At 38.5% G+C, this 19883-nt stretch overlaps 1 protein-coding gene across 3 annotated transcripts in view; it reads left to right on the top strand.

Annotated features, from left to right (window-relative positions):
• Positions 1 to 19883, top strand: part of LOC129719021 (diacylglycerol kinase theta) — a 52764-nt gene that overhangs the window by 12133 nt on the left and 20748 nt on the right. For all 3 annotated transcript variants that reach the window (XM_055670336.1, XM_055670337.1, XM_055670338.1), the window contains exons 2-8: positions 15265 to 15447; positions 15552 to 15743; positions 15814 to 16020; positions 16508 to 17566; positions 18460 to 18615; positions 18861 to 18997; positions 19057 to 19169. In XM_055670336.1, the coding sequence (XP_055526311.1) occupies positions 15265 to 15447; positions 15552 to 15743; positions 15814 to 16020; positions 16508 to 17566; positions 18460 to 18615; positions 18861 to 18997; positions 19057 to 19169 (2047 nt within the window). The remainder of the gene's footprint in view (positions 1 to 15264; positions 15448 to 15551; positions 15744 to 15813; positions 16021 to 16507; positions 17567 to 18459; positions 18616 to 18860; positions 18998 to 19056; positions 19170 to 19883) is intronic.

Raw genomic sequence — 19883 nt, 5'->3', positions numbered from 1 at the left:
GATTTCAAATAAGTTAATCCTACGTCGAGATAAAGCTATTTCAGTATTGTAGGGGAATTCAAAAAAAGGACATGCTGGTGATATTTTACGTGGATCAGATACTGTAAACTGGGGTGACTTTGATCACTGTACCTCTTTTTTGAAAATGTGGTAAAAAAGCGCTCGTAGTGCTTGGGACTTGTCGTAATCTTCACTGAATGCGTGGATATATGTTCGCATTGCTACTACTCATGCATTTCCTGCTATTTCAAGAGTGTTTTCATGCTAAAATATTAATTGAAAATAAAGTGTATTTTTGGCGATTTTTGTTGCATACAAACAATCGGTTCAAGCAGATTCAAAACAACAAGTTGCAATACGTAAAGTTTTTTTATTTTGTTCCCAGATTAGTTCTTAAGATGAACAAATATTATAACAATACATTTTATTGTTATTTTTGCAAGTTTTTCCTCAAAGGCAATGTTGAGTCCCAATATTCTCCACAGCGTATTGGGCAATCCTCGCTGAAACCAGGCCACTAGTGACACGAGGTCTTTGAAAATTGATTTTTTTTTATTTTAGTTCGATTAAACGCAGTGAAAAATTAATATCTGCACATAAATTTGTTCCATTTGGTGGACCCCTTATTCGCCAAGGGGTGAACAAATTTTTAGAAAAGTGATATAGCTATATTTCAAATATTTGTCCCAAAACCCTCTACAAACAGCATTTCATTATACAGAAAACATCTAGGGATTTCATGTGGAGTGTTCAAAAGTTTGACCGCCATCTTGGATTCGCCGCCATTTAGATTTTTTTTATTAAAACGCGTTTTTGAACAGGTTGGCAACCACCGATTTTAAATTTAAGACAACCATTGGAAAGCTGAGAAAAAATCCTATAAGATACATTTGAAAAATCAGGTGTGTCGCAAAAGAAACATGGCCGTCGATCCAATTTTCTATACCGAGTTTTAACATTTTCAACGCGCGCTGCGCGATCGATATAGCAGCAAGCGCTGCTTGCCACGCAGTGCACACTGAACGCACATCGTTTAGTATGCGCGAAGTACATGTTTTGAATAGGTCTTTATAAACAACTTATTTGGATAGGGTAGAACTGCCATAGATGGACTACTTTCTTAAGTGGACAAGATACAAGTGAAATAATGAAAATACGAAGAAAATACTCAATTGTTACCAATACATTCATCAATGTCTTAAGCTTTGCATTTGAGGTTTTAGACTTCACTCTCAGAACTATTGGAATATTGTTTAGCAAACAAATTATATTGTTCTTGAGGTAAAATATAGTGATAATTCTGCGTTCTTTTGATAGTTTTGACATTTTCCATCCGATGTTGAAGTTTAGTTTGAGCCGTTTCGTAATCCGCTTGCACGACGTAAGCGAATGCCATTGTTTTGCTTTGGTTTTTCACAGCCCTTTCGTAGAACGATATCGCATCTGTAATCAGCCTGTCTCTGTTGGGAGATAAGCTATATTTACAGGCAGCTCGCTGGATGGTTCCACTCCGTCACATGGGCATTTCCCGTGCGAGCTTGCGTGAAAACTCCACTTCGAGTCCATTTGGAAATCATCTTTCATAAACGTAATGTTTGTAAAATTATTCTTATTTTTGTATTGACTTTCAGCGCCGTCAGAGACAATATGCGTTTTCGATACGAGTGGCAGATTTCTCTTCATGTAACTAAACAATTCATTGAAGCAACAGTGAACAAGCACATAGTTGTGGTCGAGAACAGGTGTTATTATGATTAAACTTTTATGCTCTAACCTCCCATTTTCAAGTAGTAAATTACAATTACATGGGTGAATGGTCACCATTTTTCTGGCGAAGTATCTTGTCCACTAAAGGAAGTAGTCCATCTACAAAACTCGGTATAAAAAATTGGCTCGACGGCCATGTTTCTTTTGCGACACACCTGATTTTTCAAATGTATCTTATAGGATTTTTTCTCAGCTTTTCAATGGTTGTCTCAGAATTAAAATCGGTGGTTGCCAACCTGTTCAAAAACGCGTTTAAATGATAAAATTCAAAATGGCGGCGAATCCAAGATGGCGGTCAAACTTTTGAATACTCCACATGAAAGCCCTAGATGTTTTCTGTATAATGAAGAGGGTTTTGGGACAAATATTTGAAATATAGCTCGATAAAAATATTCGATTTTCACTTTTCTAAAAATTTGTTCACCCCTTGGCGAACAAGGGGTCCACCAAATGGAACAAATTTATGTGTAGTTATTTATTTTTCACTGCGTTTAATCGAACTAAAATAAAAAAATCAATTTTCAAAGACCTCGTGTCACTAGTGGCCTGGTTTCAGCGAGAATTGCCCATTACATATTTCTTCTTAACAAAAACCCAAGACGTGACGTAACATGCAAATTTGGCCAATTTCATAAGTCATATTCCTCGTGGACTAGTTTTTGATGATTTTAGACCACTTTCTCTCTCAGTGGATAACAATTTATATATATTCTAAAAATTTTGTATGAATCTTGTACATTCGCCATTATAAACTGTTCACGTAGAATGTGAATGGCCCCCAAATTGCTTTCCATATTTTTAAACTCGTTTAAGCCGTTTAAGGCTGTTCAATTTAGTGAAAGTAGCAAAGTGTTACACCAAATTCATCAAAATAATGAAGTGATCAAAGTCACCCCGGAATGATGATTGGTGTAAAATTTTTAGAGCATATTCAAAAACAGCAAAAATGTTGTTAAACTTTTGAAGTAGTGACTGAATCTTTTTCAATGCATGCCAGTACTTATTTTAAAAATATCGAATAATATTGTTTTCAGTATATTCTGAAAATATTTGAGATACAATCAAAAAAGTGATCAAAGTCACCCCAGTTTACGGTACATACAATCGATTTCTGAGTCAGTTTTCCTCAATATAAGACATCTTTGATTATAATTGATTATATACTTGATATTACTTTGCTTTATGAAATAATATTAAAACCATGCCAGAACTGTTTTTGTAGAATTACCGTGTGAGCTCAGTTGTTTCCGGTGTAAGATCTGTTTTTTAAAGATAGGTAAGAAAATGCTATCATGTGGCCAAACTCTTGGAATTTTGATATTTGGCTTTGAAAGAAGGCGTCGAAAATGACAATTAATTTGTCATTTTGGGCACGAAAATACCGCCCGGAGAAAATTACGATGTTTCAAACCCAGAAAACACTCGTGTCGGATTGAGCCAACATAGGCAACGTGACGATTGTTTTAAATCTCTCTAATTTCCTTCGGCTAATCCAAACTATATTCTATTTTCCCACACGCTAAGAAACAGACAAGTTGAAGGGCTTTTCGTGCGTCATAGATTTTCTGTGTTAGCTTGCATATGCTGTTCCCTTTGATTTGGCTTACGCAGTGGCAACGATAGCAGGCGGCTGGTCATCGGGGAAAATACTACTTTTACCACAGCACCGTTCGAAGCCGCTATCCAATGCCAGCCAGAAGGAGATCAGTCTAAATGAGTGGCGGGAGATTAGTAGTGAATGGAGTGAAAAATAAATAAAACCTTCAGTCAACCTATTACTGTACAATATTCAAACCGAAGTACGGGTACAGATTTGTATGGCCCAGGAGGCAGATGAAACAGAATAAGCTAGAAATGACAAGGGGTACCAGTTGTGAGGCATTATTCAAACACTTTCGATGACTTGTTTTAAACTGGATTCACTTTTAACGTCAACCGCGCAAATTGTATTAGATGTGCACCATGTGCACTTGGTATCACCAAGAAGATATAACGTCTCGTATTGCCCCTTGCATGACTATTTGGACTTCTGTGATAATCATTCATTGCTTAATTTCTTATTTCGCTCTATCAAATTGAAACCTCAGTAGCGCAGTGGCAGTTTTTTTTGGGTTCATTGTTTGTTTTGTTTTTCATTTGCAACATTAAGTATATATTTTTGAACAGCTTCAGTTGAAAATTGGGTTGAATATCGAAACAAAACTAAGTGTTACATGATTGATTGGGTGATACTGAGTATCGATACTTTCTCGATTGTCATTGTATCGATACCAGACCTCACGGTTTCAAGTATACTTTATAAATATATATAAGTATCAAGCACTGACCATTGCTGGAGTGATTTCTTATCAACCTACCAAGGTAGCAGTCATGATAGAGATTTCTTTTGTCTATATAATAAAATATTTTTGTCAAGCGTTTCGATAACGCTAGTATCGATACCCATCATCCAAACTGCGAAATCGTGTGCGAGATTCGACTGTGATAATCGTGTATTTCGTTTTTTACATGATCAATGTTGGATTTTGGACAGATATTTACATTGGATAGGCTGCTTAAATTATGATAATTTCGTAATTTATGTCAAATGAAATACAAAAAAGCATGATACATTTTAAAAGTATCAACTCTGTCGAAGATTTTGTCTTGTAGCTTAAGCAAGATTTTTATATTTCAACAGGTCCTGGCCAAAAATGCGATGCTCTCCGGGGTACAATTGACATGTTGCTGACATTTTACATGGATCAGATACCTACCAATCGATTTCTGAGACTGTTTTTCTTAATATAAGACATAATTTGACATTCAGATATTAGCGGATCCATTAAAGCTCCACATACTTAATATTATTTTGTTCTATGAAATATATTAAAACCATGCCAAAACTTCTTTCGTAGAATCACCGTTTTTAAGTCAGTTTTTGTCTAATTTAATAAAGATGGATAAGAAAATGCCATCATGTGGACAAACTTCTTTTAGAATTTTGATATTTGGCTTTATAAAATAATGGCATCGAAAAAACATCGAAAATTTCCGATTTCTCAAAATTTCAAAATGGCGCCACTGTTGCCCCTTAAGATGAAATAGGCCCAATCTTGAGGAAATTTGTTTCTGCATAAAAATCCATAAAAAATCATATATAGAAGCAAAGGCAGAAAAAAAGCAACATTTTGTTGCACTGTGTAAAAGAACTCGGAGTTTTCAGCTTCTCGTAATTTTCTGTCTCGTACTAAGTGCTATAAATTGTCAGCGAAACCAATTTCATATTTCAGAAAATGTGAGGGAAAATCTGGGAATTTCACTTTAATAACTTCTTCACTGCCGAAAGAGGATTGCAATTTTCATTATATCTTAGGCGACATCCATGAATTACGTAGCGCACAAAACCCAGTTTTTGAACCCACCCTCCTGTGTAACGAAAAGTAGCGCCAACACTTACCCCCCATAAAAATTACGTAACGCTGTAACGCTGAGAATTTGCCTGATAAAAATGCTCGTTTTTTGGAAAGCCTCTCCAGAGATTTTTCGTTACGTAACGCTGATCCTACCTCCCCCTCCCCTATGTAACAAATCGTAACACTTAAGGATACCTCCCATCCCCCTATGAGCGTTACGTAATTTATGGATGCCGCCTTACTTTTTTTACTTTACGACAACGACAGATCGTTGAGATCCTATGCCGAATCCAAAATACGTCTCCACAAAACCCGGTCCTGGGCAGCTCCTCTCCAGTCTCCCCTTACACCCACTGCTCTGGCATCCTTGTCAACAGCACACACCCAGCGCGTGCGAGGTCTACCTCGAAGTCGTCCGCCTGTATCCGGTTCACTGCTAAATATTATCTTTGCCGGTCGTTCATCCACCATCCGTGCTACGTGACCAGCACACTGTAACCTGTCGTGTTTCATCGGCCTGACAATATCAGCGTCAGGCGGTCTCAATTGGAAGAGAAGTCAAGATTTTTCGCGCATTATTGGAACTTTTTTTTAAGTCAATTGCTTTCAGGTCCCACGTTATAATCGGGTTGATGGGCGGAATTTGATGTCAAGAAACTGGAACATGATGTTCCGCCCTTTTTGAGGTAAACGATGACTTCCGGCTTCTAGGCAACTGTATTAAACTGTGGAAAACGTTCAAAAACCTTAGAAACCTTAGACGTCGGAAATCGACGTCCTACGTCATTTTCAAATTTAAAATAACTTCCTTCAGGCAAGTTAGGTAAAATTAAGGGAATCATTCGATACTGTATTTCTGGACGCAGAATGACGTCTAGTAATCAGATATCGATGTCCGACGCCATTTGGAAAATTATTGTTATTACTTCCGGTTTCAGGGAATCCGTGAATATTGAAGATGGTGACTTCCGTTTGCTTAAATACTGCATCACATTGATATTTATGGATTGAAGCAAGATGGCCCTCCTTTGATTTACAATGGAGAAACATTTCGATAACAAAATAATAATTCTTTCATTTGAACCTATGTTTTATATAATCATCCTGTCAATTTGGCAGCATTTTAATGCCAGAAAATGTTATCGTTGCATACGGTCTATTTTTTTTTCAGCTGAATTAAGTGTTTTTAGCTCTTCAATTGTTGTTTTCCACCAGCGACAAGTGTTATTGCATAGAATATATGTCGAGCAACATATTTCTGATGAAATATCGGTAAGTTTCAATGAAAATTACCGTAATGTAACCAGAAACATTCTTTTGTTACGTTCGGGCCTAACGCTTCCCGTAGCTCGGGGCAAAAAGACTCTTCGTAAACAATTTTTTTTGCTTAAATTTCACCTCGTTTCCAGCATTGTCCGGAAGTCCAATCGGCGGTCATGAACCGTTGAACAGCTACGATCGGTGCTAGAGGCAATCGAAAACGGTGTTTCCAAAAACTATGCTCGAGTGTGTGGAATTCCAAAGAAAACCATTTTGCCATTATTTATTAGATGACAAAATGAGCCGTACTGCCCCAATATTGTTATGCATTTTGCCCTGTGGACGAGGTGCATTTTACCTCATTTGCATGGTGCTTCTTGCCCCTTTGTTGCGGTGCATTTACCCCAGCAGGGGTGCATTTTCTATAATGTTCTATAATGTTGTCAAACTTCTGAATTCTGACCAACATCAACAGTTTCAATGAGGGAACGAAAACTCTGGTTAACTAACTGTCTCATGAAAATATTTTATACCGTTCAATACAAAAGGATCTTTGAAAAAACATCAATTGAAAAAAATCAACCAAAATTACAGCCATTTGGGCGTTGAAAAAAATCCCCTACAAAACAGATGCAAACTGTTGAAGGTGAAATGGTATTGAAGTCACCAACGGCCGACTTCGAGCCACCACCTCGCATTTTCAGAACCACAAGACTCGGAAATAGATAATGCGTTCTCTGTGAAAACGCTATTTTATGTTTGCTTTACCGCAGCAAACATTGAATAGCGTTTTTACAGGTGACGCTTTAATTGTTACCGAGTCTTGTGCCTTCGAAAATTTGAAGTGGTTGCTCGAAGTCGGTCATTTTTGGCTTCAATACCGTTTCATCTTAAAATAGGATTGGGGTGATTGAATGTCCCTTGATTGAAAACTTCAATTGATCACTGTTAAAGTTTGTTAAATCAGTCTTACAATTTGAAAACAAGTGCTGAAGAGCGAAAAGTAGTAAGCAAACCGATATGCCGATCTCACACATTTCGCGTATTTCGTTTAAATACATAGAAGGCTACATAAGCTGCTTAGAACAGGTTCTCTACCCTCATAGGCGTAGCCAGAGGAGGGCAGGGGGCTGTTGACTTTGGTGCAGAATTTTTATTCAATAACTCTAATAGCACAAAACGACATCCTTAGCCCATAGAAACATCTGTGTAAAGTATCAGCCAGATCAAAAATAATTGATTGAAATGCTTGCGCTATGTTGCGTGTAAATGCACAGGTTTTCCAGTTGATCCACCAAGGATATTGCAACGGCAAAAGTACCGGGCAAATCTGCCTGCATCAGCTAGCTTGGAGTATTAGAACCGAGCTGTGACAATTCCTTACCTTGATTCTCTTGTAACCTCACTGAAAACAGGATTCGATGAAGATAGTGCACCTGCCTATGCGTTGTCCCTGCTGCATCCCGCTAACGTAATACGCATGTCGTTGGAAGAGTTCAAGCACAAAACCGAAAATTTCGTAGCTTTTTATGAAGTTGACAATTTTGTTGGAGAGGTGGAAGTTTTGTATTAACATTGCAGCAGTCTGAGAGCAGACCGTAAGAACTTGGAAGAGTTCTTTCTCCCCTGCGACTGAGAAAGCAGTTGAAATTGCACTTGGTCTACCATGGAAACTTGCACGATTGAACACTCGTTCAGCACATTACGTCGGGTGAAAACCTGGCTAAGGTCAACAATATTTGAACAGCGGTTGAGTGCTCTCTGCTTACTGAGTGTTCATCGGCAGATGGTCAACAACAATCGTGAAAAGACACATGAACCGCTTCCGGGACGTTTGATGCCCGAATATTTTATTGAGAATCTTGACTGTGTCTTCAATCTTCACGAGCTTGGGAAGATTTGACAGGATGTAGCTGAGATAGCGGCTGTGCGAATGGGTGTCCAGCAGAAGTAAACGTACCTTCGCCGCATTATTCAGCTGGCCTGCATCGTTCTCGAAGAGGTCCTGGTAGCGGTTAAACAACAACGTCTGAACTTAACTCCGTTTTCTTCGTCGAAGACAAACTCGATGATGTTCGAAGCGAGGGACTCCAAAATCTGCTCCGGGGTTTGATACTGACGCTGCTGCTGCTGGACCGCTATCCGCTGTAAAATTTGGGCCATCTTGTCAATCATATCTTGAATTCCCGGTTGCAGCTGCTGATCAACTCTATCTTCTGTCATGTTCGTGGATTCTCGTCGCCAAAATAATATGTCCAAAGGTTTTAATGAACTTAAGAGTTTTTAGTAAAGAACATCTATTTATATTCGAGATTAAACAAAGAATAATTATATTTTCCACTCTGATGTCAAGGCAACTTTTCACTGGTTGCCTTGGTGTTACAATCACTAAAGACTCGTATTTATTTCTATTTTTCAAAACACACTAAAGTCGCTTTTTACGCGGGGGATATGTGCCGCGTAATTTCCGGAATCCGCCGCTTTTTATACTTATGCTTTTTATACTTTCTTATACTTCATTTTATATAAAAATGTTAGTAGAGGTCGAAAAAACGTGTTTTAAAATTATGTTCCAATAAAATCATTTTTACGTCATTTTTCTATGATACTATTATTTATTGACTTTGCATGTTTGATTCATTTTCTAATGACGATGATATATAGTTTATTTTGTCTTTAAATGTTTGTACAGGTTTAAATACATGTTTGAAAAAACTGCTGCACTGCAAGGTACTTGTAGTGAGTTAAGCAAAACGTTATAAAAAAACTATTGCACTGAAACCTAGTTTTCCGTCTTTATTTTTCTAGAATATTTAGCTGAAAATCTAAATTAAATTTGCCTCCAAGTCAAAATCTAGAGATAAAAAAGACAGTTGTGATGAAAAACTGGATTTTGAAAAGTTATTAAAAACGTTTCTAATTCAGTCACCCTAAGAAGTTTGGAAAAATTGCTCTAAATCGGTCATTTTTGAAAGTACGATTACTTTTTTACAAAATTGTTCGGAATTAGTAGAACTACAACTTTGTAGATAAAAAAGACAGTTGTGATAAAAAACTGGATTTTGAAAAGTTATTAAAAACGTTTCTAATTCAGTCACCCTAAGAAGTTTGGAAAAATTGCTCTAAATCGGTCATTTTTGAAAGTACGATTACTTTTTTACAAAATTGTTCGGAATTAGTAGAACTACAACTTTGTAGATAAAAAAGACAGTTGTGATAAAAAACTGGATTTTGAAAAGTTATTAAAAACGTTTCTAATTCAGTCACCCTAAGAAGTTTGGAAAAATTGCTCTTAATCGGTCATTTTTGAAAGTACGATTACTTTTTTACAAAATTGTTCGGAATTAGTAGAACTACAACTTTGTAGCAAACTGTCACTACCAAAGCAACAATTGAAACATGATTAAACAATAAATTGTAATCATTTGTTGCACTAATGAAATTCTGAGGTTTCAAGGAACATTATTTGTTACTACGATGAAATCGTAAAGATACAAGCAACAACTAAAGTTGCATCGCTGCTTCAAAAATATTTACACCAACAACGTAATTCGCGATGTTGGATTTGTTGTTGAAACGTGGAAACGGCATTTAAAAACCTAACCTTCACTGGATAGACCTAGTGGACGGAGCAAATAAGTTGCCAACGTGATGCTTGCGAGATACACAAAACAAACACACAACAATACTCCTAAAAGTTGCTGTCACGTTCACAAGTCATGTAACAGCAACTTTGGGTCGATTGTTCGCCTTATATTTGTTTCAGAGATTTTTTTTAAGGGGGGGATTTGTTAGTAACTTAAGTGTTTATGATGAATATTAGTAAATAATGAGTTTGTGTGTCCAATCACAAATGGTGACTTCTCAACACTGTTAGAAATTTGTAATTATAATTATTAGGATTTGTTTGCTTTCGCAATTAGGACTTATCATTCGTAGGGATTTAAACCTACTTGTCAGAAAAGATTTGTTTCTGAGATGAGATTATTTACTGCGTTGTAACTTTTTGCTGAGGTTCATACTGATGTCCATGTCTTCAAGGCAAGGCGACCACAGTTCACATACGGGAATGTTGCTGTTTATCATCACACATGGCCTTTTATTTTATCGCGCATCTGATACTTGGACTAGAAGTCATCCAAAAACCATTTTTACATTCGGTAGAAAAATGTTGGTCTCTAAAACCGAATGAAATAAATTGATTTTAATTTCACTATCACGCTGAATTACTGATGTATTGAAGAAGCAAAATTGAAAACTGAGAATGAGCATGAGCTTAATCAGAGAAGCAAAATAAAGTCTGAGCCATAAACTTGCAAGAGTTTCTAAGCAAACGACGTAAATAGTAGAAACGTGAAAATTGAATAGAAACTGATAACTGGAGTTGAATCCTCATCAAATTTCTGGAAATAATCATAGATCAATCGCTATACAGAAAATCTTTTGTTTACCACAACGCCATGTAATTGCTATTTCGCTCAAATTGCTGCTACGATACATCTTCGTTGCTAAAATTTGACCATGCAGCAGTTACCATGTTGTTATCAAATTCCACGCATAAGGTCATACACATTACTGTTTCATTCTTGTAACTTGTGTTGAAACAACGAAAATGTTGCAGTTGGCTCCGCCTCCTGCGCTTTTTTTGTCATTGTATAAGAAACTGAAATGTAGCTGCAACTCAGTTTCGCATAAGAATTGCTGTGATGCACAAAATTCATAATCGAAACAAATTTTGCTGCTTGGGGATCTCTACCTTTGAAATAAAGAAAGTTATTTTTTTATCTCTTCAAAAATGTTGGTCACCCTAATGTTTGATAACACAAAAGAGCGCCTACCCTATATGCAAGCACTTTGTCGAAGACGATTTTTGTCTACAAAATCTCTATAAAGCGCCTGTGTTCTGAACCACTGTGCATTGTATCCTCAAGAACCCATTTTTTCGAGAAGATCATAAAAAAATCTGATTTCTCCATACATTTTGTATGAGAGCAAAAAAGTAGTGCATGACTTGCTTTAAAAAACTATAGTGAGCTGAATTTTCACCAATTGTTACGAAATTTTGACAAAACATATTTCAAATGTTGAACAAAATGACAAAAATGAAATTTACGTGATACGAGAAAGTAAGTTTTTCCGGCTTGGCATCACTGTGCAACGTTGCCAGCCCCTTCGGCTATAGAAGGCGAGAAAAAGTGTCACAAATTTGCGCCGCGTGGAAGGCACGATGCGCCTACACGGAAGCCGGCCAAGTGCGCAGCCCTGCTTAAAAACGAGTCATGTTTCATAAAAAACTAATCGCACAAAATGATATCTCTGGCCCATAGAAACAAAAAAAAAGTGACAAATAAAAAAAAAATAACAAAATTGGGACATTTTTTAAAAATAGTCTACAAAGTCATTAGAAATGTGGTTGGTATGATCGAAAAGATTGCTGGAAAACCAATTATACCCGATCATACCCGGCCGTGATTTTTCGCACACTTCAAAGACTGATACTAATACTAATTTTGGCTGCCAGAAAATGCCATTCATTGAAATATGTTAATTGAAAAATGAGTAAAATTTCGACCTAAAACCAAATTTTAAGGCAAACTATCCGAAATACGATGTTGAAGTCTTGAGAAGAGTTGTGTATCTTGATAATGTCAACAACTTTGTAGAATACAAATAAATTTCTTTTTGAGCGTCCTAGTAGAATGGAATTGAATATTGAGAAAAGGTTATGTTTCCATTTAATTCTACTATAAAAAATCGAATACCGAATACGATTAAAGGGTATTCGATTTTTTGTAGTAGAATTAAATGAAAACATAACCTATTCTCAATATTCATTTGTAGAATACGCCAACTCGATTAAATGCGATTTAAACAAGGCATGTCACTGCAGATTTTTTTTACTGTCTTCTAAGGATTTGTTTTCTGTTGCTGTGTTTTCGTGATACCCATCCGTACTGGCAGTCTGGTAGTCACATTGAGAACGTATTGGCAACAGAGCATCCCAAAGGGAAACGAAAAAAGTACTCCGTGTGTTGATTCAGCGTTATTTGCTGAATGTCTTCGGGATTGCGAATGTAGAAAAGAGAAGAAGCTGTTTTTTATACAGGCGTTCGTGTCCGCACTACACAAACAGCGCGTTTCGGTGACATCCCGAATCCACCGGAGACATTTTCTCTCTCTTTTTTTATTTGCCTATGATGTATGTCGTGTGACGGCTGTTAGAAAAAGGCTGTGGCAAGAAGCGTCAGGACTGCTCGGCACCTTACCGGCAGCCTTTGTGCAAAGAAAAGCAAACTCGGCAATAGAGCGGCTGTGCACTGAAGGACGTGTGTATCGCATACCGAATGGTGTATACAACCATATATACTATCGTCGACAGCGTTGCCAATCCTCCAGGTTTTCCTGGATATCTCCAGCTTTTTTTGAAGATCGCCAGCGAAACAGCTGAAGGTTGAATATTTACAGTTTTTTGAAAATTGTTCCAGTTTTATCCAGTTTTCTGTTCATCACCACATTTTTTGAAGTCATTCCCATTACATGTCTGGTCTTTTCAGTATTTTGTGTATTCATGCCCCTCGGTTGTAAGATTTTAATCGAAATACAATTTTAAGTACGCCAGTGACTATAATCTCCATCAGCAAAAAATGTTCTTTCCGCCTTTTTGGTTACATGCAATAATACGGTGCAGCATTTTTGAACCGAAAATGAAATAAAAGCTTCAAATTTATGAATCCAGTTTTCTCCAGTTTTTGATTTTGAATTTCTCCAGCTTTTTATAAAAAAAAGGTTGGCATCGCTGATCGTCGATATGGGAATAAGGTGAACAGCAAAGAAGAAAAAAACTTTCGTGTACGAGGAACTAGACGGCAACGTTATAGTCGAAATATATTGTATCTGTCGGCTGTCTTTATTTTGCCAATACCACTACTGTCATAGAGGGACGCTATCGGATGTCTTTAAAAAACTGTCATCGCTTAGTACATTTTTCTCCTGATTCTAACACAAGAAACTCATTGAATTGATTATAAAGATCTCAATGGTCTCATTATATGGACCCTGTGTCTTAGAGAAAATTCATAAATTTCATAGTTCTACAACTTTGCCGAAGACCTAAACTTGATATCTTGCAAATAGATGTTGTTGTTTTCATTTTGACTGTAAAATATTTAAAATCGCGGATTAGGAAATTTCTTCGAAGACTGCTGAAACGTCGAAAAAGACTTTTGTCCGTCTTTTTCAGTTTGGTCCCACTGTGCGCCGTATATGTATTCGGGCCTTAACACTAACAATAAGTGGTAGTTGCAAGACACACCGTGTCGTGTTTCTATGCAAAAGTTCCACCCGTGCGGCACAGTTTGGTGTTTCGACCATGGCTGATTATTCTCACCCTCGAATCTAGACGAAAATCAGGAATAAAATCGATTTGACCTGACAAATCAGTCAATACTCAGTAATTGGATTAATTAAAACCGCGTAATTACTAATTACCAAAATTTGTTCATAAAATCGATTGAATAAGATAAGAGATACTGCAATCTATTTATATAAAAGTATACATGAAGGTAGCCCGTAATTGCTAGACCTGGATCTATCAAACTTCCGTGCCAAGTTTGATGAGAACATAATTTGTTCTTGAGAATGATCATAGGTTTATATTGGGTGATATATGTTACAGGGTGTCGAAAATCTGGAAAAACCTGGAAAATCAGGGTCATGTCAGGGAATTCGTTTTTGATTAGGGAAATCAGGGAATATCAGAAAAAGCTGGAAAACAATCAGGGAAAAATTTGTAAACGAGACCCGATTCTTTTATAAACGGCTTTTTAGCGCCAACAAGAATTTTTTTTTTCAGCGTAAAAGGCTAATGCGATACTTTTACTGTTTGGTTTCATATCCGGTCGAACACTTTTTATTTCTTATCGGGATTAAAAATTGTAGTAATTCTTGCATTTTTTATAATCTGCAAAAATATTCAATTTTGAATGAATTTTTGAAAATTTTCACTGAGAATTCTTCAGTCTCAAACTCCTGGGGAAAAATTTGACCATATTTTTCCTGTGTGGACTCATTACTGCGACCAGAGACATTTGATCTATTGTGATACTACCCAGTTGTTTTCTGTGCACCTCATTTCATATTATTGGCAGTAGGTCACTATTGAAGTGAGTGTTACGCCCATCAATCATATTTGTGCTTGTGTGGGAGTTCTACACTTCCGTTTCAAGCTTACTGCTCTACTAAACCGAGCCATCTTCCATCTTACCAATATCGCCTAATTACAATTTTTTGAAGAGAACTCTGATACGTTGCTAAGACCAGTTTTATTATAGAAGGGACCTATTTTTTTAGAAGCAGGGTCAACAGGGGTCCTGTAGAATGCAGTTTGAAGGAAGAGTATAAACCGTGATTAAGTTTCGAACCCATGACTACCCGCTTGTCAAAGCGGACTCTGTAACCTCGCGGTATTGGGGGTATTGGGGGCATAGGTGTTCGCGTTACGTTTCGTTACATATGAGGGGTGGGGGCTCAAAAATTGGGTTTTTAGCGTTACGTAATTTATGGATGTCGCCTTATTACATTTTGTAACAAGAACTTCATTCAGTCCCACATCCTAAAGAAGTTGTTTCAAACCTAAAAGTTTGCCTTCATCAAAGCTACGAAAAGCTGACTGATTCTGTATATTAAATTATTACAAAATATGATCTTTATGGAAACTCACAACCCGATGGAAGCGAACCCCACAGCATGGAAGATTCAAATACGGTGGTACCTCGCAGGAGCATTTCCAAGGGCCATATCGGTCATCGGCTATGTTCACTAACTAGCGATTTCTGTTTTCTAGTTTGCAACTTCATAGTTCACGAAAAATGCGTGACAAATGTGATAACACCATGCCTAGGTGTCGCGCCGTATCTGATCCGAAATCCTGTCGCACACTGCTGGTCCGAGCCATCGCATCATAAACGAAAGTTCTGCTCGGTCTGCCGCAAACGTCTGGATGAAACCACCGCTGTACATTGTTTGAGTAAGTTTGAGTCTCGGAGATTTGCATCCGATCGCTGTCAATCAATTCTAACGTGACACTTTGCTTTGATTCTGTTTTTTTTTCGTTCTGATTGTCGTCGCCAGTTTGTGAGTATTTTGCGCACGTTGAGTGTCAGGACTTTGCGATTCCCGATTGCAAGGAAAATGCTACCTATGTGCCGGGGAAAGAACTGGGTCACGTCAAACACCAGCACCATTGGCGTGAGGGCAACCTGCCACAATCATCGAAATGTGCGCTGTGCAAAAAAGCGTGCTGGTCCTACGAATGCCTTACAGGTAACAAATTTTGTACCCGGCTTATAGACATGAAAATTACCTTGTCTTCTCCCTCTCCACTCTCTTACAGGTTATCGTTGCGAATGGTGCGGAACAACGACGCACGGTGGCTGCCGGAACAACATCCCATCGGAGTGTACCTTCGGTACGCTACAGCCAATCTACTTGCCACCGCATGCCGTCTCCATACCGCGAACTGAAGTGCCAATGGAAGCAATCATCGGAGTGCAGAACAAGAACAAGGGAACGCCCGGAATGCAGAGGGATTACTCATGTCGTAAGTATTCTATTTCCGGCCACTGGGTGCTAATCGTAGATTTGACACGTTCGAAGCCGTCCAGTACTATTCGTGAGAATAGAATGGCTCAGCTGTGAGTGGCGATGAGAAAATGTTTGAACGATGTTCACATAATGATTTACATAGCTTTACTGGTTCTATGCACTAAAAACGTGCCGAAATTTAGAAGAAGGAAAAAATCACACGTTTAGATTATTGTTACTGATTGTTGTTGATTGTTTTTCTAATTAATGCACTCCTTTCTTTTTCATTCGCTTTGTTTTTATTTTCAATGTTTTAATTTGTTTCTTTTCTTTGTCTCTCTTTCATTTTTATGTGTACTTCTTATCGGTTCAATGTCACACATCCCTCACTCCAACGCTCTCGAATATTATTTATATGTTCATTCGGTGTTATTGCAAAACTAACGCATAAAACAAACGAACGATTGCTTGTAATCCCAACCGATGTATCGACATTGACGAAGCGGAATTGTGGACCCTTGGCCACCCGGACTATGAGGATCAGACGGAGAGTAACTCGATCGGGTACAAATTGCCAGTATTCACCTTTTTCGACGACGATTGTGATGGCAGTGAGTTCAGCAGTCGGCAACGTTTTCCGAGTGAAAACGATTTGCTATTTCTGGATGCGGACTATGGCTCTTCGTTCGAGGGAAAGCAACAGCTTAGACCTCTGCCCAGTAGAAACCTAATCCATCCGGCCATGCGGAGAGCGAAGCTAGCACCAAAAGACACGGTCATGCGAAGCAAGTCCTTTCAGGGTCAAAGCATTCCAAAACGTTTGAAAATATTACCTAAACCAAGACTGTTCCTTCGCGTCAAGGATCGACCGAAGAAGCGTTCCCCACTATGCAGCAACGATTCGATTCGGTCTTTCGCTAACCCATCCCCGAGGCCGTCGATATCGAAAATTAGTTCAAATGTGACGTCAGCGTCGACATCGGCCACGGCTTCCGCTATGACGATTCAAACGGACGATACCGGAGCTGGTGGGTGTGACGAAGATGGTGGAACTGACTGCTGTTGGCATGCTGCCACTAATGGCCAGCAGGATGGGCTGCTAGTACCAGCAGCAGAAAAGCTAGGTCACCATGCACTTGCGGTTCCGCAGCGAAACGGAGGAGAACGGAGAGTATTTTCCTACGATGACGTCAGCAGTTTTGTATTCATCGACGACGATGTCGGGGATCCTGTGATGGATTACCGGAACGAGGTGGGTGCACCGTTGGCTGCTGAATCAACCGAGTTGGCTGCATTTGCAATTGCTAGGGGTGTAGTTGTTGCAAGTGAGGATGATGACAGTAGCGGTGCAGTGCGAGCACCCGTTGATGCTAGCAGTAGTAGTAGTGGTGGTGGTGTCGGTAGCAAATCAGGTGCTAGATTAGATGACTGCAAGATGGTACCGGAAGCATCGGCAGGGGATGATAAGGAAAACCGACGAGGTCATTTGCTTGGCAGAATTTATCGTCGGATGCGAAAGTGTTCAATGGGATGGAGCAAAACGGGCTGTAGAGTGCGTAGAGGTGATTGTTTTCATTACCGTTGGTTTTATGGCAGTTTTTGTTTTGTTTTCTAGACCGCATTATATTCTAATACAACCCTACCACATAGATATACTATTTTTTCGTGTTATTTATAGTCCTTATCACAAACTTCTGCATAGTACTAACCTTTCCATGTGTTTGTTTGCCTTTTTGTTCGTTTCATCTTAATAATAAATTTTTTTATTATATTTTGGCTCAACTGGTAGCTAAAAAGTTATAGTTCTGCATCACAATGCTCATAACGCAAATAGCAGATGACTGTTCTTCTCGAACAGAAATGACTAATGAAGTTAAATGTTCTACAATCACAATAAGTTGCGGTTACAGCTTCTCGGTCCCGGAAAAATATCCCATTTCACCGTTCACCCAGTCAGAAAAGCAAAATCAATAAAGTTAAGGGAGATAATTTAGTGCTTTGTCCTCCACCGTGAGGTTGCCTTTCCACAATAGTCTCTGGGACACACTTCATTATCATCGTCGTCATAATCATCATCATCAAAAACATCATTTTTATCGTTACTATCAAGAACAACTGTTCTACCTAGCCGCAAAGCATACCTAAATAATGCGAACCCAAATTTGGCTTTCGAGGAAAATAACAGTTTACCATTCTTGCGAGCCTATACTAGAGACGTGGCTAGTGTGGCATACGATTCGGTTAAACCATTTTAAAGAAAAAAAAAAAGAAAAAGAAAAACGATTTTCCATTCCGCTATCAACACAGTACTTGGATACTCAATCATTTCTCTCCCAGTAGCAGTAGTACCCACTAACTCACGCATTTCTTTTTCGTAATTTCATTTTCTCCCTTCTACGCGCTCACGGTACGCGCGCGCGTTTGTGTGTGTATGATTGCGCGCATCCCCATGTAGCTCGCAGCATCTCAGAGGAAATAAGTGATAACGCACGCTGCGACGACCTACCGAAAGCGGAGAGCAGTTCTGGCACTCACTCGAAACCCGATTCTGCGCACAAAGGCGACAAAGATAAAGATAAGAAAGATAAGGAAAAAGAGGAACGTGATGAAGGTAAGAACCATCTGGTGTGTACTATTTATCGGAGTGAGCGCACATTTTCTAGCTTCAGTGGTGAGTGAGTGCTTTTTTCGACTCGCAATACACTACACCGCTGAGTGTAGTTCTCACGGGCACTCTTTTATGCATGGTCATGTTGTTCACTTTTGAAATGTGGTGGAACCTCTTGAACGCGTTAGTTTAGGGTATGGTCTGGATTTGCATCTAATGTGCTATTTCTCTCTTCATTGCTCCCGTAGAAACAATCAAAGTCTTCGACGGCAACTGTTCATATCGACGAAGAATATTCAGAGCCATCACCGTACCTAGAACATGCTCGCTAGACCAATTACTGACAACCGCCTTGAGGGCCTTTCATATAGCCAGGGACTCGAATGTGAGTCTGGTTTTTTGGGTTTGGTAAATGCATTTTGTAATTTGTCTTTTTTTCTGCAGCTCTTTTTTCTTACTGATTTGTACGGTGAAGAAGTAAGATTACAGGATCCGACACCGGTACTTGATCTGCACCGGGTGGAGGGTAAACGACCCGCAATCTATCTGCGATTTCGGTAAGTATCGTTTGTGCTTTGTGGAATTTTGAAGGAATGTTCCACTTTCCGAATAAGGAACGGTAAATTCCCACTAAACAAACGCCGCTGAGGTGTCAACCTGGAATATAGCATTTCTTACATAAAATTGGTCAAATAATCGATTGGTAATGGCTTCATCCTGTGCAGGGCATGGGAAATGGCCTATTAAGCCCCTTTTCACCCTAAATTTGCGTGTTTTCGGGTTCACACTGTCGTAGCTACGATTGCCGCTGATTTTTTTTGTGTGCGAAAATGAACAAAATCCACGAATACATTAGCTGTCTTCCGCTATAGAGATGGTTCCATTTAGTTCCCGGCCCTATAGAATACATATTTCCGCATATCGCATTCAGTTTCCGATTTCTCCATGAGGAAAAAACGTACATAATCGGTAAAAATTGGTTTTGGAGGTATTTTTAAACTTTAAGGAAAAATACAAGAAAAAATATTTGCCTGCTATTCTGATGAATTCTCAAAGTTTTCGTCGAATACCTTCCATCAATTTCTGCACAGTCGCAACATCAACCGTATCGACCATTTTTTTCCACCACTTCGCCATATCAGATGATGTTTTTATTGAATTGCTACACTTCTCCAATTTACGCTTGACTATTGCCCAATACCTTTTGAAGGGAAGAAACTGTGGGCAGTTTGGTGGAATAATCCGTTTCTTGATAACATCAATATTATTCG

This window comes from Wyeomyia smithii, chromosome 1 (assembly GCF_029784165.1).
Source record: "Wyeomyia smithii strain HCP4-BCI-WySm-NY-G18 chromosome 1, ASM2978416v1, whole genome shotgun sequence".
Classification (NCBI taxonomy): Eukaryota; Metazoa; Arthropoda; class Insecta; order Diptera; family Culicidae; genus Wyeomyia; species Wyeomyia smithii.
Note: the sequence above shows the minus strand (reverse complement) of the source record. Positions and strands in the feature narration are given on the sequence as shown.